This window comes from Micropterus dolomieu, linkage group LG04, assembly GCF_021292245.1.
Source record: "Micropterus dolomieu isolate WLL.071019.BEF.003 ecotype Adirondacks linkage group LG04, ASM2129224v1, whole genome shotgun sequence".
Taxonomy (NCBI): Eukaryota; Metazoa; Chordata; class Actinopteri; order Centrarchiformes; family Centrarchidae; genus Micropterus; species Micropterus dolomieu.
This window is the reverse complement of record NC_060153.1, coordinates 10,718,069-10,743,571: the sequence shown is the minus strand read 5'-3', so window position 1 is coordinate 10,743,571 and position 25,503 is coordinate 10,718,069. Positions and strand designations below refer to the sequence as shown.

Sequence of the window (25,503 nt, the reverse complement as noted above, 5' to 3'; positions counted from 1 at the left end):
TTTTTTTTTTTTTGAAGTATCACCTGCTGTGGGGTGCATAAAGCCAGTGACTTGATCAACAGTAATATGATAGAAAACTGTTTATATGTGCTTTATTCTTCATCTTTAGGCCTTTGGCTCTTGAAGAAAACACTGAATAATTCACTTTTGTGGGGAGCTACACATCAAACCGGCTTCATTTTTGTGCAACCTGTAGCATCACAACCCCTGAAAACAGTTGTTCATTTTAAAATTTTCAGGACAAGTTCGGTGGCACAGTTACAGTTTGAACCTACAATTAACTGCATCAAAGTTGAATAAAGTTTAAAAAACAGCAGCTAAATACCACCAGAAGGCAAACTTTGGCCTCCTTCACTTCTTACATACGAGTCAAATCAAAGCAGAATGCAGCTTGGTACGAGAAGAAACTTCTGAGCCTCTAAACAAATAAGCTTTCTGTTCCACTGTCAGTCATTATGTTAATTCGCTAATGCAGATTAAAAAGTAATTGTTAACAATGTGTACACAGAATAATCTGCCTTGGCTGACTGCTGTGGAGCAGATAAGAATAGCACAGATGTCCAGTGTAGGGCATTATATGCTTCATTACACACTTTTGTTCCTAGTGTGTTTATTTAAAAAAAGATTCAGTAGGAGCAGAATAACCTGTAACCTTATCTTCCCCTTTCATTTCCCTCCACTCACATTGTGTTTTCACACTATGTACAGTAACGAGGTGTTTCTAATTGTCTGTTTTTCTTTTCTCTAAAACATGTAAAACTTAAAGTAAGGCAGTGTTAAAAACCCACAACACTTTACCAGTAAGGTGTAAAAGCTGCAAGGCTTGATAAAATACACTAAATGGAAAATAATCCCATTTTAGAAATTGTTGGAAGTTGAAAATTCTATTTTTTTCCTTTTATCTGCCAATTTTTTCTAGATTAACTTTGTTCTATAAAATGTCAGATTGAAAGAGACTCACCTAGTCACACCAATAAGTGGCATAGCAAAATTCACCCGTGTCTTTGAAAAATGTGTCGTTCTTGAAGCTTGGTGATGAGCTACTTTAGCTGGCGAGCTATTCACTAACATGCTGGCACTCAAGTCACAATGGCTGTCCAAGCTTCTTTCTATTTTTTCCCCCTGTACTCTTTAACTGCTTCCTGGCATTTTGTTCTCAGGATTGTTCATTTCACTCAATGAAGAGTTGTCGGGATGGGGATTAAGGGGGATAAAAATCTTGCTACAGCTAGCAAGCTAAAGGAACAATAAGTTCACTCAGTTCTCAGATATTTTCGTACCACTGACACCTGTCTCACAACTGCAAACACTTCTTCTTTTGTGGAGCCGTTTATACTTCGACAGGGGAGGTTAAATAAAAATGGATGGCAACAAGCTCCACTCGCTTTCACCATTTTGGACTCTTCCCTCAAAGATCAGCGATGACAAGACGGCTTGCTAATGGTCAATGGCATCAATTTGCATGTCAAAAGGTCACTAAAGTTGTTTTCATTTAACTGGAAATGGCATGAACATGCTGCCGTGACCAGGTTTTAAAACTAATTAATCAGTCTATTAATCATTTCTGCTCTTCCTTAATAGTCTTAACAGTACAGAGGCATGAGTAAAACCAAGTGCTGTGATTTTACATGTCAACAGCTGGATCTATGACATGAAAAAAACACGTCTGGAGACAGACAAGCTCGTTCTATAATGCAAAAGTATAAAAACAACACAGAAGGAAAATGATATGAGAAATATTTCTTATTCAGGTGGACAGCCAGTGAAATGAGTGATGGAATACGTATTACAGCAGGAGTATAACAGAACGAAACAGATCACCAAGGTTACCATGGCATCCTTCCTTCAGCTGTCGTCATTATGTGGAGGAAGGAAAAAAAAACATCTATAAAGCTTTTACAGTGTGTACAATGAGCTATGAGTTATTTAGGATACCATTAAGACACTATGATTTATTCTTTCGTTATGTGCAAGGTACAAGTTCATGGCATGAAATTACAATATAAACACTGGATGTGCGCTTCGTAGTTGAAAAGAAATGAGGGTTTACAGATACTGTAGGGCATATATCCACCTCCAGAATCAGGCTGTTCATCTCAATTTCAGGGTAGGGGGTAAAAGGTCGGGTGCCTTCCCGCACAATTTACAACATCTTCCTCTTCTCAAACTCCTACAGCGGTGGACAACAGACAGAAAGAAGAAAAGACACAACGTGAAATGAAGTGAGATAGACAGAAGTAAATGATTTATTCATGCAGAATTCACACAGCTCTGTTTTGATCCCGTGTATCAGATCTGCTGTGTGTGTGGGGGGGGGGGTTGTTTTTCCTGGAGTGCGCAAATCATGTAGCACCGTACGTGTCAGTAAGTTCCAGTTGTCAACATTAAAAACAGCTCAATTCCTGTGATTGATAGAGGCGACACATCTGCAAAAATCTGATTTATGGGAGGTTATAGTTGCTGCGTTTATCAGCAGAGTCCAACCATGTGACTATAAATGAGAAAGCATTATGATAGCCATTAAAAAGGATGTAGCTATTTACATATTCAATTTGGAAAATATCACACAAACCGTAGGATGATAGAATGTCGTTCCCCGAGTTTTCCATTCCACAGGGGGAAAGTAACTTAATGCAAATGTCATTTATCAGGGCTACAGAACACACAAGTACTCATGCACATGTTGGCCCATTCCTCTGTGGCTTGTGGATACCTGAAGGTCTACTGCCACCTTGAGGAGGAAATATTTTCTGAAATGTTTGAGAGGCAACCTCGGCCTCTCTACCCTCGGCTTTCTGGGAAGGACAAAACGAATGAGGAGACAGTGGGGGTGGAGGAGTAGATTGAAAGTTGTGGCTTTGTCTACTAGATTTTTTTGCTTTACAGATTAAGTGGGGTAATAGAGGGAGTGGCACAGGGTTTGGTAATTAGGGACAAACTGTAGAGGAAATGAGAGGGCAAAAAAAAGGATAAAAAGGAGGTAATGGGATGGAAAGAGTGACAAGGGAAAAGGAGGAGGAGGAAAATCGTGAAAGAAGCAGGCAGATGCTTTGCTGGTCCAAGGTGGCAGACAGTAACTCAAGGGTACAAGACAGAAATCACAGCACAAAAGGTAAAAAGCAGAGTTGTTTGTGACAGAGACGGGAGAAAAAACACACACACACACACACACACACACACACACACACACACTCAGTGTGACACAGACTCAGACACTTGACGAGACAAGTGAAGAGCAAGAGGGGGAGTAAAATCAGGAAAGTAGAGGTTGCCACTCAAAAAGGATGGTTGAAAATACATCTGGATTGAAAGTGAGGCGCGCGAAGGGAAAAACATGACGTGGGAGAAAAGCATTTACAAGCTAGCAATGACAACAGGCTTTGACACACGTGGGGCCAGGTGTTAGGAGCGCACACATCGTGAACACTGCCTTCAACAACTGAGTCTTTTAATTTATTACGCACACAGAAACTTGAGTATAATGTGTGTTTGCTTCCGTTTGTCTGCACACGTCTATATACATGTGCATTCAGACTTCACTGTGAATACTGAGTGGGATAGGATAACATTATCTGTTGATTATGAGTTTCAGAAATTTTGTAAACAAGCAAAAGGTCATAATTATTCTACCTTGCATATGAATTAAGTCCTTTGCAGATAAATACAAGTTTTCTGATATCTTGTCCTTGCACCAGTGGCACTGAAAATTCCTCTGGATATTATGGCATGTGCTGCATGTTTAATTTTGTTTTGACATGGTGTATGTCATTTTGAATGGTTAAAGGCCCTGAAATCATATTTTCTCAATAGATATCTTACTGAGTGATGTGGATGTGAGCCACATGAACACATGTGTTTAAGTTAGTTTTAACAGTTTTGGTTGTTTCACTTGTGTTTTTGTCCTTGCTTTTAAGGGCAGGGCTTACATGGCAAACAATACCTCCACGCACCAATCAGAGTGGAGAAACATTTTAATCAGAATCAGATGACCGCTGTGGGGTTGTTTTCTTATAACATTGTCAATCAGACATGAACAAACCACACCGGTGGAGTACTGATGAAGTAGATTAGCTGAGTTTTTAAGTGTTAAATTCTTAAAAAATGGCTATAGATTTTTTTTTTTCTGAAATTAACTTAAATTAGTCGTGAATATTTAATGTTATGAAGAAATATTTAATAATGTGTTTGAAACAAAGTTTTAAGAAGCTAATTTAACAAGAGCCTTTAAGAAATACATGTACATTTAGGGCATTTAGCAGACGCTTTCATCCAGTGTGAGTTAACAATAAGTACATTTGTCATAAGAAAGTAATAGATTGCTGTCGGTAGAGAGAGGATGTCAACAAATTTCAAGCACTCATAATTGCTAGGTTAGCCTTTCCTGGTAGACAGCAAAGACAGCTAGGCTAAGATTCTACACAGTGCGAAGTACTATTTTTAAGAGCAAGGATGTACAAATATACAAGCGCGTAAGAGTTTTTGTATGTTTGGTTTTTTTCCCTTTACTGAAGCTAAAATATAAACAAAAAGATGGGCAAAGATACCATGTGCAAAAGAAGTAATTGACATTTTGCACAATGTCAGCACTAAGCTCATTAAAAATACAAAGTTTCAGTTATTGATCTTCATTAGACATTCTCCCTATGAAACAACAGTGTCTTGCACTAGAGCCACAGACTACAGCAACCAATTAAAATGTGAGCTAAATATAAAAAAAAAAAAAACATTAGACAATTACAACATCAATAAGTGATTAAAGTTAAAATACTTAAAATGAGAAACAAAATCCAGAGAACACAAATGAAACCTTAAACATCAAAACTTTTACGCTTATGAAGATATTTACATATTAAATATGAGATATGAACTGGGTTGTTGTCCGATCTTCCTCCCCCATCTTCAAATTGATACTTTATTGTCGTACTTTTCTTGTTGACAAAAATTACTTATTTTTCATTTTTCAGTGCCCAAGGTCCATGACTGAATTGTTGTATTTTTTTCTCTAAACTCAGTGCTGACTGTGAATTTCTTTCCTGAATTACTTTGTTTTTCCCCCATGTACCTGTCTACCAGGTGTGTATTACACAACACTTTGTTCGGGATAAGAGAAAACAAAAACAAGATTTGAGGCATAAATATATTCTGGGCTGCTATTTGTTACTTTCACCAAATTGTCAAATGGCTAGAAGTAAAAATATCACAATTTCAACAGTGATAGTGGCAGCATGCATCCTGTTTACACAAAAACCTAAGTTGTTATTATTTATTATGAGGAACAGTGTGTGAGGATGTGCATTTTGTACTAATGAGTTTTTGTCATAATTTTGAGGACAAAAGCTTCTCACAACAGTTTGTTCAATTCGAGGATGTACCACTCCGAGGCAAGAGCATTATTACTGATTGGCATTAGACATTTACTGAAAACTCATCAATATACAACATGTCTTTTTGATTCTAAATATACGTTTGATGATGCGTGAACCTGCTGATTAAGGAAGGAACAGCTACTTGGAACACGAACGAATGAACGAATGTACAGTCTAGACAAGGAGGTCATGTTGTTCAGCTGATTATGTTTTTACCAAAACAAATCCACTGTAGCTGCATAATTCATAGACCTCTGATGAAATATGATGACGCACGTATGCACTTTTGCAGATACGAGCTGGCTGTCGAGGCTCATGCAGGTCCATGACAGCAGAGATACTCTCCATCACCCTCAGCAGCTCGTCATTGTTTCTGCCTACACCCAAAGCATTACGTGTGCTTGCTTCTCTTACGCCTTATTACTTCGATTACGGCGGTCAATGAAATTAACAGAGATGTATGAACAGAAGGTGCAGCAAAATGAGCAACCACATCGCACATTTTTCATCATTAGAAACAATGATTATGAATTAAACTTTGGGGGAGGGGGGGACATGTGTAAATCTATATCCACGTGCTGTAGTGCCAGCAGTGGTAATGAAAGTATAAGATGACGAATGGCTGTAATACATTCTTTCACTTTTTATACATCTTGTTAACAGTGCTTCCCTTTGAAATAAAAGGGGGCAGTGGCGCCAACTCCACCACTGTCAACATGTGTTTATTAATATCTGCGCTTGTCTTCAGCCTTTCTTTACGGCATTTATTAAAAGTTAAATCTTAACCCCCCCCAAAAGGAATCCCTGTAAACTTCACATTTGTTACTGCTTGGTTATGAACGATGGTGCTTGGTGACCAACATCAAGATGTTTTGCTGTGAGGCCAAAAGATAAGTATTATTACAGTGTTATTACAATATAATTACCTCCAAATCTGTTCTGCTAAATGCCACCTGTAATTAGCCTGCTTATTCATTTGGGTAATGAAAAGCTTTAGTATTTGGTTAGTTTTTTGTATAAGATTTTTAAAGCTATGTGTTTCAATTTCAGCAGTTCTGAGTACAACAATGGAGCACAGAAAAACACTAATGGGTTTTATTAATATTAATCTGACTATTTGTTATTGAGTTTTGAGACATGTTCCTGTATGTGTTTTTTTTGGTAATATTTCTATTTATCTCAAGCAGACATTGTGTAGAATCTGACAGCAACAATACAGAGAGAAACTGAAGATGAAGAAAGAGATACAAGTCAGAAAGAGATAAGATGAGACTGATGGATGAGGCCAAGAAACAAGGAGAACACATCTGAGCTAAAATAGAAATACTCAAGTAAAGAACAAGCACCACAAAATTGTACTTTGTATTAAGTGCAGTACTTTAGTTAACACTAGTCATGATTATTATTCTCCATCTTGCTTGTACTCACCTTGAACATAGTGCTGCCCAGCTGGGCAGGGGACATGCTGACTACAACTCCAGCTGACTGGAGGGCTGCGATCTTCTCTTTGGCCCCACCCTTCCCACCAGCGATGATGGCGCCGGCGTGGCCCATCCTGCGGCCAGGAGGAGCAGTGAGCCCCGCGATGAAGGACACCACGGGCTTAGAGTTAGCACCCTGGACATAAAAGAGGGAGAGAAATAAAAATATGAAGGTAAAATAAGGGGAAAAAAGGAATATAAGCTCAAGGGAAAATGCGAGGATGTGAGTACAGCTAGCAAAGCAACAAAAGTGGATGAGAACCAGGAAGGAAGGGAGCAAAACAAAGCATTTTATTCATTCATTAGAAATGAAACACCCCTTGTCCTCCCATCAGAGCCCCCATGATAACAGGCTTGTCTAACCAGCCATCTCGGTCTCAGCCTGCATTATTAAAACAAAGGGTCAATCAAGCCATTTAATTGCATGGGTTGGTGTATGACCAGATAGGGTCTCAGGCTTCTGCCATTTCATATCATCTCATTTCTGAGATGGTAATTAGTCATGCAGGCACTGATTAGCTCAGCGCCTGTCTATGCTGCTTGCTCACTGATGGATGTTACGTTCAACAGTTAAGATTATTTCCAAGGTGAAGAGAGCTAATATTTCATCTTGAGCAATAACATCACAGTCGGCAAGAGGGACGGAGTGTGTGCGCGTACAGCAGCTAATATTTCATACATAAGAATAACAACATAATTGTAGAGGACGGCTTTGTGTGTGTGCGCACACACACACACTCACACACACGTCCTGGGTTTTCAACAAAGGCTGTGGCTCATCTGGCAGACTGCTTTCAGAGAGTGAATGTGGCATGTTCACCAGGCAAAGCAATACAGTGAGGTCCTTCAAAGTCACCCACTTCTACTGCCATTTCAGCTCCAGATTCAGACACTGGCAGGAACAAGATGGCAGTTACTAATATAAACTGGAGAGGACTTTTAATAATTAAGACTAGCAGGATGCATATCAGCCAGGGAAATGTTGAGGACCTTGGCTGGAAATGCACCGCTAATGAGACATTAACGCTTAGCACAGCTAACAGGAAAATGGAGAGAGAGGGAATTTCACTTTAAAAAGGGCTCCAAATATGTTACAAGCATCTGTTTTGTGTGTTGAAAAATGTAAGCACAGAACAAATTAGCACCTAACTCCGCTCAGTTTTCAGAAGTCAAATCACGTCCTGAATAAACAAACCACCCTCATGTGAATCAAGTCTTAAATCGATCTCAGACGAAAAGGGGTTTAATTACTCTATTAATCCCTGCTTCCCTGGATACTAAGTACTAACAATGCATACAGGGAGGGGAGTCATACCATCACTCACTTTGCCCGTCTTTTGTCTTCCACTGTTGGCAGTTCAGATATATTACCTTAATTATGAGACCAATAGGGTTGTTCCCCCAACTCTGTGTGCTGACATAACTGGCGGAGGGCTTTGTTTTATAAACAGCCTACTCCAAGGTGAGGAATTGTCTTCAAAAGCTTAAAAAGCCAAACGGAGACACTATAAACACGACAGGTAGGCATGAATAAAACTGCCATGTGCACGTACACGTGGAGCTCACCAGCCCTTTTCTAACCTCTGCCTTTCCTCCAGACTACAACCTCTGTACGTTTCAGTGTTGTTTCCACAGAATTACAAGGGGTTTAGCTAAGTTCAGTGGAGACAGGCTGGGCTGAAATAAACCTCTACGGTAGCTTAGGTGCCAAATACTCTGACCTACTTGATATGCATGAGGCAAACTGTATTATGGTTATTCTGTGTAAAACCCATTTCTGACTTCAGAAAGCCTGTGAAACTCTGGCAATGATATGCAGACCTTTGATACAGGTGACTTTTTAAGACCATATTATGTTGGCAAGCATACGCAGACGCTGATGAAGACTGAACCTTGAAATATGTCCTGCATCATAAAATCTGACAGCAGAACAGAGTGGGAAATATAAGGTTGTTTTCTTGAATTTCACAGAATTAAGGCATCAGTAGATAAACACTCTGCAGTAGCTCAACTGTAACACTGATGGATACTGAAATCAATACTTCTTCACCTTTTGGTATAATGTGTGTTTCTCAAATAGGAGTTCAATATACTTAATGTTGCATGACACAAATCAATCATGACACTGGACCTTTAATTTCACTGAGCAGTCTGTACTTAATGTGTCCAGTGTGGGAGAATTTGTCAAGGTAATGTGAAATGTAGAGTCTTAAAAAAAATCCTGTTTTCTCAATTGACTTCATAATATAAGTGATGGCGTCGTACATTCTCACACACACACACACACACACACACACACAAGTTCAGTTAATTTCACATGCGATATTTCAGTCTTTGCTGTACTGTCTGAGCTCTTCTCACAGATTTGAAGTGGCCAATGCTTGGTGGGAAATGTCAGTGTTGGAATGTCAAATACTTCTGAGCAGTACTCAGCAGTACTTCTTAGCAATATTTGAACCAAAACCTGATGACGGTTGGTAACCTGATAATGAGATTGAATTTTCATTTTGTTACATTTCATTGACTCAGCCTGACTTTGTGTTCAATGTGTAAGTTTTAGTGGCGTCTAGTGGTGAGGGTTGCAAATTGCAACCAGCAACTCAGTCACCCTCCCTCCTTTGCAAGCATGTAGAAGAAGCTACCGTGGCCGACATGCTCTGTCGTCTCTTGTGCCAAATAATAATTGTGGTCCTCGATTTGTCCAAATTTCACTTTTTGTTCTTCTAACAAACCAGATGACGACTACTACTACTACATCTTCTTCTTTATATGTATTCAACATAGTGACAAAACGCACTTTATAGAGCAGTTTGACTGTTAGGGCTACTGCAGAAACATGGCGACATGACTACTTCAAGTAAGAGGACCCACGGTGTATGTAGATAGAAATGGCTCATTCTAAGGCAATAAAAGTGCTGGGCAACAATTAAAAATTGTAATCGCATTGTAACGCGCAAAATCGAATAATGAATTATAAAGTAGTGTATTGCACACTTTTAATTTAAATGTACTACTATGTACACAAAAGTGCAATAACGTGCTTTGCAAACACTTTAAACAAATAAGTTGCTTTTTACTAGCGGTATTCCCTTTACACAGTAGTAATAAAATATTTATTGTAAATCTCAACTTAAACATTAATGTCATCAAATCAAATATTAAACCAAAGCTATTTGCCACTGCCAGGGCATTACCTTTTATCTAGCTTGTTAAAACAAGTTACCATCAGAGTCCAGAGCCACGACCATAACATCATAACAGCCGCCGGAGTTGAATTGTCTTGAACTTTTTTTTACGTGACGCGCAGCATTAATCATTGGAAGAGAGACTGATCCTCGCTGTTTGTGAGTTTCCAGAATCTATTACTGTTTACTAAATATGACATCAACATGGCAGAGCATCCCTGCAAAACTAAGCCTATCAGGTAAAGTTATGCAGCCTTAAATTTTAACTTAAGTTAAATAGGCTACAGCTGTGTAGAACACAGAAGCTGCTGCCATGGTTACTATCCATAGAGCGCCTGCCGTTTACTTGCGGAGCGATGTCTTACTTTTCCCACAGGCTGCATCCAAGGTAGTCTGCTGAAGCCACCCTCCACTTCTTGTTTGGGTGAGTGATTTGCAGGCTGATGAACATCCCACCCCTCCAGTGACCCATGGTTTGACTGTATGTGTATTCAGAGCCAGTGAGCAACAGACTTTCACAATAATAATAAACTAATAATAACAACTGTGTTAAGGTGAGATAAAATAATTGGCTCCGTTAATTAAGGCGTTAACATGATAATAACGTGTAAACAGCCCTAGTATATTATATTGCATTTCGGTAAATAGATCCTCCCGAACCTAACATTAGCCAACTTCTTGTTGTGTTCTTGTGATTTTTTTTCCTTTTGTCCAAACCACTCAGCACCGAGTGATGCATCCATTCACCAGGTTAATTTTCATTAGACGTGCACGCTGTTCATTTAACTTAACATTTTTTCATGAAGATAAAAATGTTGTTTTTAGAGTTATTTCTATAAGTCAACTTAAATGAACCAGTGCAGCTGCAGCTCTCATGCATTTTCAGCCACTATTCTTCATGGAAGTAGCAATGGCTAGCGGGCCACATTGCTGAATGATGTTATCATTTTTAATCCGACCCACAAAGCTCTGATTGGTCCGTTGTCCCTACCACTGGTGTAAATAGCCTTCAATGGGAACAACACCAGGCCTATTTAAAAATCACTGTTCAAGTCACACCTACACAGTCCTGATGAAGCAGACTTTTTGAGAGTTCAATACCCAAGAATACTGTTTTCCCCCAAACTTTAACTTAGATTGTTGCATATTTACTGATTATTTCTTACAGATAAATATTTAAGATTTAAAACCAAGTTTTCTGGGGCTTCATGACATGAAAGATGGCCATGTTCTTAAGCAATGTAGTTATCAATAAGATGATAACAGAGATTATATATTGACCAAAAAAGAAAAACTCTAACTCAGAAATTGTTGTTGCAATAGCCCAGAATAGTTCTTTCCCCATTTGTCCTCTAAAAGCAGAGTAAAGTGTTTCATCATACAACATGTTGACCTCTCTTGTCAGTTCAAGGCCACAAATTCAAATCACAGGTAGGCCTAACATGTAGAAAGGTTTAGCTTTACAACAGATCAATGTGATGAATATCTCAAAAAGCAGCCCGCGGTTAGGCTAAATCTTCTTGATCTTCAGTGAGCAGAAATAATCTATCATCAAGTTTCAGTCTTCACTATTTTGTAGTCTTTATTTATTTTGGCTCATCTGCTGCTCCTTTCTGGCAAGACTGTGCTTTACATTAATACAAAATTCACATATGGGAGCTGCCCTAGGTTAGCGTATTGGTGACATGAATTCAAATGTATTCAAATCGAGTAAAGTTAAGTTTGCTCCAAAGTAAAAACAATATCTCCATACTTCTTTGTGCTCTTCTTGACTCTTAAAAATAAGGCCCAAGTACACCGTTTGATGTACGATGTTCTACACAATTGACTTTGAACGGAGGATCTGCAGCTTACTCCCACGCTCTGCTGGGTTTTTTTTATGCATGCGTTCCATTTGAACTGTCCCTTGCTGTCAACACTCTGGGTGATTGTGGGTGGGGGTGTTTATACTTTATTTATTGAGTGAGAGAAGTTATTCTCCTGAGACGCCAGCGGGAGATTTGCATGCATTAGAGCAGCCGAGGGCAAATCAAGTCCATTTCTCAGCTCAAGAGCACCACAAGCGCGCACACATACACAGAGACAAGTGCCCAGGCCTACACGCTGAAAAATTAACAGTTTAAAAGTCATGTGCGAGAAGCAAAATGCCAAGTACAGGCCTAGTGAAGTTATAAAATGTCAATTACAAATTCTCAGCCATTTGGCTACATAAGCCAATCATCACCTACTGCTCTTTATCACATGTGGGCATCAAAAAAGGTTCACTGCTCATCAACACTGCAGATTTCTAGGACATGCCCTGTGAATCATACCTTCATCCCATCTGTCACTCTTTATCTTTCTCACACGGACACAGAAACTTAAGAGAGCTAGCCTGAGGCTGTGAGCAAAAAGAAAAGAACACTTTCATATAGTCCTTACCTCGTTCCAGATATATGATGGTTTCCAGTGTTCACTACAGCTAATAGATTTTTTAAAGGGGCACAACAAAGAGCTAATTCAGAAAAGGCAGAATTTTTTATATGAACTGATGTATCTGCAGAGGTGAAGCGCTGTAGCAGAGGATATTACAAGGAGAATGAGGTAAAATAATGGGTGTCCACAGTGTGTTATTTCCTTACAGAGTTGTGTTGTTTTAGATACTCTGCGGCATTCTCCTCAGCATTGCCTCCGATTTCTCCAATGAGGATGATGCCCTCTGTCTTGGGATCTTGCAGGAACACCTCCAGACAGTCTATGAAGTTTGTACCGTTGAATGGATCCCCGCCAATACCTTGCAGGAAACAAAGCAAACACTTGCTGTATATTCAAGACTCTCAAAGGATAATTCCTGTGAATGTTTGAGGATCACATGGCTGTTAGGCAGAATAAGAAGCAGCTTATTGCCTGAGAGGGTCTGATCATCACAATACTAACCTTTTTCATAGTTAGGGCCAGAGCAGCAACCGCTGTGAAATCCCTATTGTATTGCAAGGAATTATTATTCTTTGTCCATTTTTGAGGGGCTAAAGGGCTTGAAAACTCACTAAACTTGTAGCAAAATAGCTAGCTAGTGCTCTGTACAGAGAAGCCCCTGTAACATGTTTCACCTAGATATACCAAATTCGAGAGGCACAAGTATCATCTCCACACGTAAAAAAAAAAAGCCTTGGACCCATATCCCAAAGCAAACATGAAGTCGTCTAATTTTAGATTATTAATCAGATCGACTTCAAATTTTGGCTGTGCAATCTAAAGACCTCTGCGATTAAAAGTTGTTCAAAGTTTCCATCACATCAAATTACTTAGTTTCTCCAACATAGTAAGTTGTTGTAACTTGAGTGTACATGGTCAGATCTGCCCCAAACCTCACGTTTGATAACAGAATGGCCCTGAAGACATCTACATAGTGCCACCTACTGGCAACAGGAAGTTACAGGCCCCTACAATCTTTAACTCTTAACTAAAATTATTCCTAGCAGGTTAACCAGGGACGAGTTCAATCTCAAAATGTTTTGCAACGTTTTCAAATTGATCAACATGTTTCCTTGCAACGTTCCGCAACGGGCTTCGAGATATGTTTTTTTCCCGTTTGGTGGCCGTGTCACAGGTGTTACCAAATCAGCTACGATAAGTTTGTAAACAACGGTGTTAAAAAGACAGCAAAATGCCGTGCGCTTGCGTACACAACAGGGTGTTCAAGGCACCACCGTTTCCGTTGAAAAAAAACGTTTTGCTACATTTGGTTGGCGCTGAACTGGCCCCAGATCCACCTAATGTGTGGTCAGCAAAGTCCTTGACCTTGATGATGCTATATAGTGAAGCTTGTGAGTTTTTATCCAACACTGCCATCATGATGGCTCATTATTCACCATGAAACAGGAAGCTGTTCTAAAAGTGTACATTTTCCAATCTGCCCTAAATTTCACAATCCTGGCCTGACGACATCTACATGCCAATCAGGAGTTAAGTGACCACCTACTTGCAACAGGAATTAAGCCTTGTGTAACATTCATCATTTGATGAAATTTTCAGTGTGGTCTACACTTGATGTACTGGAACATATCTTAAAAGTCAGTGAGCTCAGTACAACAGATAAGTCTTTGTACTAAGCTCACACAGGTAGAATGTGTCTGACTTGACGGCGCTGTTTTTATACCCCACCCCGGCAGCCATCTGCAGTTAACGTCAGACTATCAAGTTGGCGAAAGTCAGCCGCAGTCATCTTGAATGCACCTATGATTAGTTGGTGTTCTCTAGCGTCACGTAGTGGACACAGAAAGTGTCATTAAACTGGATATATTTAGTTCCAGCACGATTTTAGAGAACTCCATATATATATTTATTCCCTTTAATTGATGAATTTGAGCCTCACTTTCATCAGTGTCCTGATTGCCACATCATTCAGACCCCTTTACGTTTTGCAACCTTTTAGAAATTATTGTTTTATTTTATATATATATATAAAAATATAAAATATAAATAATAAATAACATATGGGCTATTGCTTTGTATACAAAATGAATCGCGAAAAAAGTAAATCCATTTAAACTGCAGTAACTGATTTTTATTGCATTTCAAACAAGATGTAAACATTCATATTTTATCACCTTTCAAATTGAAATGGTGAACTTGTTAGTAGGTAACAGTTGCCCATTTACACACCCAGATATAGAGCAATGTCATTCATTTGGAGCCTTGCTTCCGGCAATCAAGCAACATTTTCTCTCCTTTTAGCCTTGATTTTGGTCTTCACCATCTTTTGTGGGAAATATCTGGCTCCTTAGCTGCTAAACGCGCCACTTTGTTCACCAGCTGGTCACTAACTATGTCCTACTGCTGTTTGATGTTGAGCAGGTAGTGGTTTTATCAGAGCATTTTGCTGTATAACAGATGCCTGCTATGTCTGGAAATGACAATGATTGTACTGAAAGTGAATCAAAACATTCAAGTTGCGGCTTTTAATCCAAAACAATGAGCTGAAAGCTGCTGAAATGCTACATAGAACCGATGGAACTGCAGAATTGGGTAATAATTCTCTGTGGGTTTGTCACTACAAGTGCAACGTGAAGGGGTCTGAATACTTTACAAAGCCACTGTTGAACTGCGCAACATTTCTTTCACAAATAAAATTAAACTGGACTTAGGGTATACAGTAGGAACACCATTTTTCAATTTTAATTCAAAGTCATTTTAAAAGTTTGTTTAATGATATAACTGTGTCTGTATCTCTGTAGGGTAGTTTAATTATATCTTTCCTTTTACATCCAAGGAACATGACTTACAGAGATTTTCCAAATCGTTGAGGGACGAATACTAATTTATTAAAAATAATTTCTACAGAAAATGACACCAGTTACTATAAAATCATGGGCAAACCCTTCACAAGACAGATCTTCATACACATCACCTACATTTATATTCATACCATTAAAAAAACTGGCAACAGTAAGAAAAAAATTACATGAATTACTAATGAAAGAGAACCACATTACCAGCAACATAGATGACAGTGATTTTAAATATTACATTAACTGTAATTTGCCGTAGCCCCTAGGTCATACTCAGACTTAAGAAGGCGCTAGCAGAACCACCAATACACCTCCTTAATGAACTCTACAATATTTAATACTGTTGCGGCACTGGCTTTAATAAGTCTGGCTAGAGGACACGCTACAATTAAAATGTCTAAATAATAATGAAGCCAAGTTGTTTTTCAGTTAATTCGGGGTGTCCAACCAGCCCTTTAATATAGATTTTCTGGTGGCAGAAACATTGTGTCATATAATGTCCAAACTTAAGGTTGTGCTTCAAAGCTGCGTGTGTTGCTAATCCAAACCACAATCAACATCAGTAAAGCATAGACGGAAGGCTGTAAAAACTGTGCGGAAGAAAAGCAAGGTAATAACAGGATGGGCGGATAATGGGAAGTTCTACATCTTTTTCTGGAAATGGAAGAAATTACTTGACCTGCAATTCATACAAAAACTGGTATGTATCCACCATTATAAACTATCACCCTGCGGTTTTGTGCCTCTGCCAACCAGTCAAGTTGCAGTTTACATCCATGTCTGTCCAGACTCATAAAATATGTTGTGTGCAGTCAAGAGATTCCGGTGATGGTTGAAATTCAGAATGGGTCAGGAAGTGAAAGGCAGACTGGACGAGACAGAGGAAATTCAAGTTCAAGCTAATCAAAAAGGACCATACATTGAAAAACAAGAGGCAGCTAAAAAGCACTTATGAAATGAATGGCTTCAAACAATACTTTATAGCAAGGTCTTTCCATTTTGAGCCTCTTTGTATTAAAGATGTGATATTGAATTCATGCGATATTGATATTGTTTTACTCCTCTGGTTTGTGCATAAAAAAACATTATGGATCAGAAACAGAACACACTTTCTTTAAGATTGTCAGGTCAAAGAAAACTGAAAGTAGCCAGACACAATTTCCACTCGCTTGTGAGCCACTTGATCGTTCTGTTCAACCTCAACAATGCCCTTGAAAAGATAGCAGCAACTTCAATGTTCAGATGTGAGGGGCATATTCACGCATGAAGCAAAATACTGCATCAGGAACAATTTTATCTTCTAGTCCCCATGCCTTGTTTAGCTTCTTTTAATAATGCCTAGATATAAAACTAAGAGCTGTGTGCTAAATTTAAATTCAATATGCCACAGGTCATTGGTAACTTACCAATGCAGAGGGACTGGCCAAGGCCGACTTGTGTAGTTTGGTGCACAGCTTCATATGTCAGGGTACCCGATCTCGACACAATGCCTGAAAGAAAGATTTAACAAACATTTGATATTATATATATATATTTTTATATTATTTCTTTGTAAAATCACAACCATACAAAAAAACCCTGCTCCAATCAAGGGTGATAAAGTGATATATAATGTAGCTGTCAACTTATGTCCAACCTTGGCTGAATTGTTTCATCATGACAGCAAAAACAAATGAGATCACCATCACAGTACAGCTCTGTAACAGATGTTCTGTCTATGCTTTTGGAATGATGGCAGTCTATTTACTCTGAAAACAGACTTCCTGTAAAAGGTTCACTGGTCAACGGTAGTACACGCTGCTTATCAAGCTATAAACAGCAGAAGCTCAATCTAGGATTTAAGCACAGAGCTGTAAACATTTTTAATTTGGGAAGAAAGGCATTGGTATGAATAAAGATTTCCGCCCTCCCTCTCTGTTCCCTGCTTCACGCTTCAGTCATTTAAAGACTGTTGTTGGAGAGCCCTCCGTCTGGAGGTGAATTTCTGTCTACAGACATACACGTAAGCTGTCAAATATTCTTAAATAACATAACCTTTAGCATTTCAAAAGCAACTTATTAAAAAAAAAGAAATGCTTAAAAGATCCAAACAAAGAACTCCGCAGTTCCTAGACAAATCTCACCAATTCTTCCTTTCTTGTGAATGTGGCCCGGCATGATCCCAATCTTGCATTCTCCAGGCTGCAAAAAAAAAAGAAAAAAAAAAAGAGACACATTTTAAATTAACATCCATGGATACGATTGTGTTGTTTTTTGATAACTTAACTACTTCTGCTCCGTATCACTGGAAATGTTGTATCACTGGTTCCCAAACTCTGAACTCAGTCTCCATTTTAAGACTTAAAAAACATTTCTCTATAGAACACAGCAATATATTATTTAGGATTTTTCTATGCCATATGCTCACTTTATAAAATCCAGAACAAATTCAATAAATATTCATTGCACAAATTCCCATGGTAAGTATAATTTATTAATGTTTTCTTTGTCAAAAAAGCAAATTTTTTACATCCTAAAATCAAAAAAAAAAACCAAAACAAGAAAACATGGGACATTCAACCCAAATAACTAATATTTAATACTACTGAAGACACACAAACAAAACAGCAGTCTAAGTGGATCATTTTCCTATAAAGTTTCAGCTACCTTGCATTCATTGTTTTAAAAAGGTAACTATATATTAATGCATTCACTCAAACCACCCCTTGATCCTTGAGAGGGAGTTTGTACATTCAGCTCTTTCATCCGCAACCAAACGCCCCACCACATGCATCAGAGTGTGTGTGTGTGTGTGTGTGTGTGTGTGTGTGTGTGTGTGTGTGTGTGTGTGTGTGTGTGTGTGAGAGAGAGAAAGAGAGCTTACATTGATGACTCCTGGGCAGTTGGGGCCTATGAGGCGGGTGCTGCCCTGGCGCAGGAGCTTATGTTTCACTCTCACCATGTCCTGCTGGGGGATGCCCTCAGTGATGCACACCACCAGAGGGATCTCTGCGTCGATGGCCTCGATGATGGCTGCTGCCGCGAACGGAGGAGGTACATAAATCACGGTGGCATCGGCCCCCGTGCCATCCTTCGCCTGAGGCGAGGAATAAAGGTATCGGTGGTGGTGTATTGCACATGGAAAGTTATGAAATACTGCCATCTAATGTTCCTTTAAAATATTATTTACAAAAAAAGCTTCACAGTCCTTCACCGGATAATGGCAGTAAATATGTCAGATTCATACAACATATTCCAGTTTTTGCTTTCAATATATTTACAACAGGTTTGGGGGGAAAAAAACAAAAAAAAGTACAACCACAGAAGGTTTAGGAGTTACACATACCTCCTTGACTGAATTGAAGACTGGAAGACCGAGGTGTGTCTTGCCACCTTTGCCGGGGGAAACACCTCCAACTAACTTGGAGCCATAGTCAAGAGACTGCTGACTGTGAAACGTTCCCTACAAGGAAAGAGGAGTCAGTGTGCATATGAGTGTGCAAAGAAGTGGGGTACAGCCACTTCTCCAGCGTCAACCTTGAGATATCATTACAGACACGCAGGAAAGGAGGAAATATGCTGCCATCCAGGATTAATCACCTGAGCTGCAGAGTAAAAGGATGGATACAGGAGGTGAGGCTGGGGTTGTTCTAGGGGATCCAGCTACTGATAAATATATTCAACGAGAAGAAATCGAAAATGTTCTTGACATATAAATAATGATGTGAGCTTAGTTTAATCTCCTTGCAGAACATGGGGGAGGGGGGGTCAAAAGGGGCTTTGGATATTCTCCAACACGGACTATAAAATATCTCCCAAGAAAGGTAGTTTACAAAAATATTTCACATGCTGTCACTTTGGTGTAGGCTATAGGGAACCTGTCACGGCTGTGTTGCCACAGTGGAAAGTTTTTTTTCCTGACATTCATGAAGTTCTGTTCAGCCCAAACAGAAACACGTCTAATTAAGAATTTCACATTTCACAAGTTCTGCTTGATTTGGGGAAGGAAACATATCTAATCCTCTTACAACAAGTGCACACAGAACATAGGCATGATAGTTTAATTGTCATTACGAACACGTCAATTTCTGTTGCTTTGGTTTTGGTGGGTGCAAACATTTGATGTGCAGGACAGATGCAGCCTCAATTTATTCCAAACTGATTTCTCGCTATTTAACACTAAAACCCAACCAATACTGGATATTTTTGAGGCCGATACTAATAGAGAGTTTAAAAAAAAATGTGAAAAGATATATCGGTAAATAGCAATTTTTTTTAATATACATAATATAAACAAACTTTTTTTTAAAAAGGACTGTGACCTAGATACAGACTAAACAGAAACATTTTACAGTTGAAAAATAAAACATTAACATATTGGGATTTCTGTCCTGCAGTTTTTTTGTTACTTACTGGACATCTTATATGCCGATATCGATATATATCTGCAACAACCTAACACTGACCTGGCCAATAGACTGTTCTACCTCTACATGAAACCACACGCAGGATTGTTCGGTTAACTTCTCATATCTCAAGAACCCGCCGGAGGGTAAATCGACGCAAACTACGGGCTGCGCAGCCAAAACCGACAGATACCTGGTATGTCTATAAAAAGACAATATTTTCAATTGATGGAAAAGTGCAGCCAAGTTTCGTTACTGACCTTGGAATTAGCAAATTAAAACATTTCTTGTCAAAATGTTGTTTAGGGTTTGACTATTTCACTATAAATTGCAAACATCATACAGCTTCAGTGAAGAGCTGAAAAAAGCTAATACAGAATATATTACGACATATGTAGTAAAAAGGAGTGGAATATGATGAATTTTCTACAACCTAAAAGCTACATAAAGGGGAAAAAGGTGGAAACTGGATGTTAAGAGGATAATACATAGAGGTAAAGCGTGCTGGTGTTAGTAATCTCAGCAAACTGTTATTACTTGCTGTTCACAGTGTTCTGGATTTGGTACAAACATCACCATCAGGCCGCATTTAAAATGAAAGTAAACAAGATAAACCTGCAATAACACTAAAGGGAGTAGAATATATGTAGGGCGGTAAAATCTTGTGAGGGAATCTCAGCTGTACTTTCCCAGAAAATGAGTGCATCAAGGCAGAATAAATCTGTCTAAATCAGTCTGTAGTCAATTAATAATTACTGAAGATGCTGAAACAATGTAGATAAAGTAGCCAAGGGTCATAACTACAAGTGCAAATAAATGACCTCCATGTTAAAATTATAACTAGCCTATTACGAGGAATTAGAAGCTATGAATCAGCATTTTTTCCCCCCCCAAAGTGTAATATGCTCCTTCACTCTGCTAACTTTGCTGTTTTCGCTAGTCATTATTATCGCAAATGTTGGGACAATAAATTAGAAATATTACTTTCTTATCAAGCCAGAAAGACACCACAAATGTGCACTCAATAGCACTTGCTTCATTTCTCATCCTTTTCTAATTACCCGGAGTGTTCAGTGGAACTATATTTAACAACCTTTTATTATGTTGAAGTGAAAATGGAGGATGAAAAATGGAATGTGCCTAAGGACAGAGGGGGGATATAAATCTGTAAAGTCCACATTTTTGGCATGTTGAACACACTCGCCAAGATTTTTATTCTCCTTGACTGGACATGGTTCAAAGAGAATCTTGAGTGCTCTTGAAAAATACCTGGAAGGATCAACAATCTGCCACGCAAAATTATTTTTAGTGGCTAAAAACAATGAGTAAGTTTAGTGATAGGGGGAAAAAACTAAGATAAAGTAAAAACCTATTTCTCCTAGGTGACTAGCTGAAATAAAAAAATAAAAAAACAAAACGGGAACAATCCTGATTTACAGGCCTTTAAAGGCAAAGAAACAATTCTCAAAACAATTACACTGTAACAGTGAACAACAATACAACACCATCAATGAAAATTACTTTTTGCTGCTATTCCTCAGGCAGAGGATTTTTCCTTATCTGAGCTGAGGCTCTACAGATCAAGAGTGTTGTATGTGTACAGATCTTTAAAGACTCTGAGACAAACTTCTGATTTTGGGTTATATAAATACATTTCTATAGCAAACGCCTGGACCACAGCTATACCACGGTGGAAACTGATTGTGAAAGTGATGGAAATATAATATATATAATCTTTCCTCTCTGGTGATCTTGCTCATACAGAAAGGCTTCAGACACGCAGAGAATGAGGAATTGTGCCTGTTAGCGGTGAAAAACTTAGATTTCCCAACAACATTACAGTTAACAGAATCTGATGTGAAGCAATAATAAATGGTACCAAGCCGTCAGTACAAACCTGCTTCCCTGTGAAACCTTGGCAGATGACCTTTGTGTCCTTGTTGATGTAGAGGTTCTTCCTACTTCCTGTATAACAGTGCCTGACTCCACTCTGCTGCACTGAATGGAGAAAGGTCAATATTATTCATCAAAACTGTACACAATGAAATCTTCCTATCCACTCCAGGTGGACAATAACTGTACTATTACAAAAACAAACTCTTTTTTTGCATTAATTAAGGTGTGCAAAACCATAAAGATACAGTGTCATTTAAAAATGGTCATACTCAACAAAAGCAGTTTCTCTACAAGTTTCAACAGCAGAAAGCCTTTCCTTTAACAATGAATAGTAGACGTTTAAAATAACTGCTCACTTTTCTTCAGAGAAATTATTCTTTGGACTTCTCTCTTTGCTTCTGCAATCAATGTTTATTGTTGCTGAGCAACAATTTCAGCTTTTCTTCAGACTTGATAGCTGACTTTTACAGCCCCCCATGACCACAAACATTTTGAGTTTTCAAAGATGCACTATGCATATTGTTTAATTAGAAACTGTGGAGCTGTTATGGTGTTAACTACTGAAGGAAATGTGACACAGGGAGAACACATTATGTCTAATTACACTGACTGATCGGAAATGTTGTACTAAAATTTACCAGGCTTCCTGAGTTTGACAATAGTCAATCAGTTTTCAAAAAAGGTTTATTAGCAGCACATTTTGTTTACCATGAGCTAAAACTGCAAGGTAACTGCATGTTTTGAAAGCATATTTTCAGCTTTAATGGCCATCTATGTGTACACATACAACTCTAGTTGTAAAGTTCTCTTAATGTACTTACACACAGAACAATTTACATGAAGATAAAAACAGCACACAGCTAAAAAGACAACGCTGAACAAAGACTTTAAAGCTGCATTAATCAGTATTTTACAAACAATTGACATTGTAATAAATGACTACATGTAATGTCACAGTATCACAGGGACAAAATTATAATCCAGCTCTGAAATCTTTTGCTTCTTTTAGCTCAATGTGTTGCTTTTCCAGGCCCCATGTTTACTGTGTGGTCTCACAGTTCATAGTCTCACAGTTCTTATCATCTACAGCTGTTTTCAAATCCCTGGCTAGACATACTATATTATGTTACAGGACACATATATTAGGTAACAAGACACATTCAGGTCAAAGTGCATGTGAGGAGGCTTTGTGAAGTTTTGCATCTACTGTGAGACAACTAATAAGACAAATACTGCAGGCGTTTACCTTACAGGTAAAGCAAACAAAATGCTGCACTATACAAATTCTCTCTCTGAGCTATAAGAGACAAAAGTAACTGTTTAGAGAGATGTTTCAACTGAACTTCAATATGGTTTCACAGGTATTACATAATCGCTGCTTCTCCAGGGAGAATTTCTGTTTAGTTCCATACATGTTTTAATGCACTAGCACATAGTACAAAGTAAATTAAAGATTTATTGTTCTGAACTTTTAGTCCCATACACACCAGCACGTACCTTGAGATCCTTGGGCAGAGGTCTGTTGTCTGTTCCAGAGTCTCGACTGAAAACTAAAGGGGACAGAGCGTTTGCTGTCAGGGCCCCGAGGCTCTGGAACAGCCTGCCCGAGGAAATCAGGTCGGTTGAGTCAGTGAACTCTTTTAAATCCCTTCTTAAAACATACTTTTATAGGAGAGCCTTTCCCGATCTTATTTTACTTTATTTTATTCTATTTTACTTATTTTATATTTATCTTAAATGTGTATTTTAGTCTTTTCAGTGTTTTCTTGCTTTTATCTTGTATTGTTTTTGGATTATTGTCTTTTGGGTATCATTGTCTTTACACTTGTTAAAGCACTTTGTAACTTGTTTTTGAAAAGTGCTCTACAAATAAAGATTATTATTATTATTATATAAAGCTGTAATCACCGTCTTAAAGACTTATTTAGTGCTGAAAAGTTGAGATGATTGATCATCAACACAATTGTGATAATTGTGTAATTAATTTAGCAAAAATGCCAAACATATGCTGCTTCCAGCTTCTCAAATGTCATCTAGGGTGCTGGGAAATTGTGGTGGCCGTTTTCACCACTGTGTGACATTATGTAAAATACTTAATAAAACGAAGAATTGAAAAATTAATGTAGCTGCAGGACTTTTAAACAAGACTTCATTCACATTTTGCTCCAAAAAAAGAGATGATATGACAAGGGGGTCTCAGTGAATCAAAGGGGGATGCTGAATGCTACACCCCAGCTGCCAGGCTTCAGTGCACTAGTCTGACACACAGCTGTTGTGAAACCTTAAGCTAATTTATTCAAATAGGTTGTCCCTCTATCAGTTCAGTAAAGTAGGTTCAACCCTGATAGAAAAAGGCACCAAACTAAAGTTGCCTGCTAATAACAAAAATAAAACAAAGACCTCTGATGACAGCCAGTGATCCTCTGTATGGTTTTGGAGGCAAATAACTTGGTTGCGCAATAAAAAACAAAAGCTTCGTACGAACTAAATCAGCAGTTATCAGAAGTATTCATCCTCACTGACTGAACTTTGGTCTTATGTCAGCGCCTCAGTCAGAAACAACTTATCAGTGACTCTGTACAAAGTTCAGTTGTCCACTGGACCTCAATGTCCTAACAAAGTCACAGCTTCTTAACTAACTTAACGCTAATAATCCAGCGATGCCAGCTGTACTCTTGCCAATGCATCGTCTAAAACAAATTTATATGTCAGGTTTCTGAAATGCTCAGAGCTGTAAGCCTACAGGCTGCTGACTGACAGACTGAGCTGCTAATCCAGCTGCTGGGTGAAAAACTAAACATGAGCAGCTCTAACGTTAACTAAATAACTTGAGCTGAGTGAATGGACAAGATACATTTAGTCAAGAGGACACGCAAGGTCACAGAGATGAACCCTTGAGACTGTGGAGCAGGCTGGCAGGGGGTTAAAGTTAGATTTCACCTGGACGTTAGCGAAAAGCTAGCTAGTTAGCTGGCTGGCTAACTGACACTGAGTTATAACAACATAAACGGATGGCAGGCTAATGTGGCTAACTAGCCTGGAAGCTAACCCTGACAGCCAACCAAGGTTAGCTTAGCTGGCCATTGCAAGCCTGTGGGAGGCTGCAAAGCACAGAACAGAGTAAATGAGTATTATTATATTACAGAAACTATACTGTCAAATGTTTCAAGCGATTAAAAGTATAATTTACTAAGATACTTACAAAGCAGCCTGGCAAACAACCTGCTGTGAGACATCTTCGGTCATTCACCAATGACACCAAAGCCTGAGGACCAGACACATGGATTATAGCTGACTACAAATATCCCATCGAAATCTGGATATTAATTGTTTCATAATGAACTCCGGGTTTTCTGTATTTATTAATAATTTACTGCCGGTGTTTTTTTCCCTTAAACTGTGAACATAGCACAAGCGACAAAAGAGACTCAAACTGGCATTAAAATTATTACAGGCGAATAGTAGTCTGATTCAACTCACAATGAATTCTGGGTAGTGGAGTTCTGTACGCAATGTCGTGCAAGAAACTTTGCACAAGAGCACTAGAGGGCGCATCAACCACAAGGATCATTTCAGTAAACGTCACCCTGGTTGCCCTTAGCCAACAATAGCTTGAAAGTAAACTTTTGACCTTGGAAACAGTAATTAAAAAAACAAATACTAAAAGACCACTTTCGAGCATTTTCTGGAGCTTTCAACCGCATACTGTCAATTTTAATCAAATATATTTTGTCGATTGTCCATATCCATTCATTTTAAGATACTCCTTTTTTTGTGATGGGTTCAAATAATAATTTAACTGCACCATAGAATTAGACTCAGCTTTATTGGCCAATTATGTGTACACATATGAGGGACTTAACTCCTGTTATAGAGTGCTCTCAGTGTACATACACAGAACAATTTACAGGAAGATAGAA

General features: G+C 38.6%; 1 protein-coding gene across 2 annotated transcripts; it reads right to left on the bottom strand.

Annotated features, from left to right (window-relative positions):
• Positions 1-1,725: 1,725 nt before the first annotated feature.
• On the bottom strand, positions 1,726-24,918 carry suclg1 (succinate-CoA ligase GDP/ADP-forming subunit alph). Of its 2 annotated transcripts, XR_006824854.1 has the most exons (10): positions 24,786-24,918; positions 21,585-21,685; positions 18,628-18,744; positions 18,166-18,378; positions 17,426-17,483; positions 16,709-16,792; positions 12,654-12,805; positions 6,795-6,983; positions 2,075-2,170; positions 1,726-1,849 (listed from the first exon to the last, which is right to left on the bottom strand). XR_006824854.1 is itself a non-coding variant. In XM_046047898.1 (9 exons), exons 1-9 carry the CDS (start codon positions 24,817-24,819, stop codon positions 2,144-2,146), a joined length of 975 nt encoding a protein of 324 aa, XP_045903854.1. In that variant the 5' UTR covers positions 24,820-24,917; the 3' UTR covers positions 1,726-2,143. The 2 variants fall into 2 exon arrangements, 1 of the variants encoding a protein (XP_045903854.1); XM_046047898.1 differs by having other exon boundaries at positions 1,726-2,170; positions 24,786-24,917.
• Positions 24,919-25,503: the final 585 nt, after the last annotated feature.

What these genes read in the sequence shown, in the direction of transcription:
- suclg1 (XM_046047898.1), bottom strand. Translation starts at nt 24,819, where the DNA reads ATGTCTCACAGCAGGTTGTTTGCCAGGCTGCTTT. An exon ending in TCTTCAATTCAGTCAAGGAG is followed by an intron (nt 18,379 to 18,627) that starts GTATGTGTAACT and finishes TCCTCGCCTCAG; the next exon opens with GCGAAGGATGGCACGGGGGC. An exon ending in ACTGCCCAGGAGTCATCAAT is followed by an intron (nt 17,484 to 18,165) that starts GTAAGCTCTCTT and finishes TTTTTTTTGCAG; the next exon opens with CCTGGAGAATGCAAGATTGG.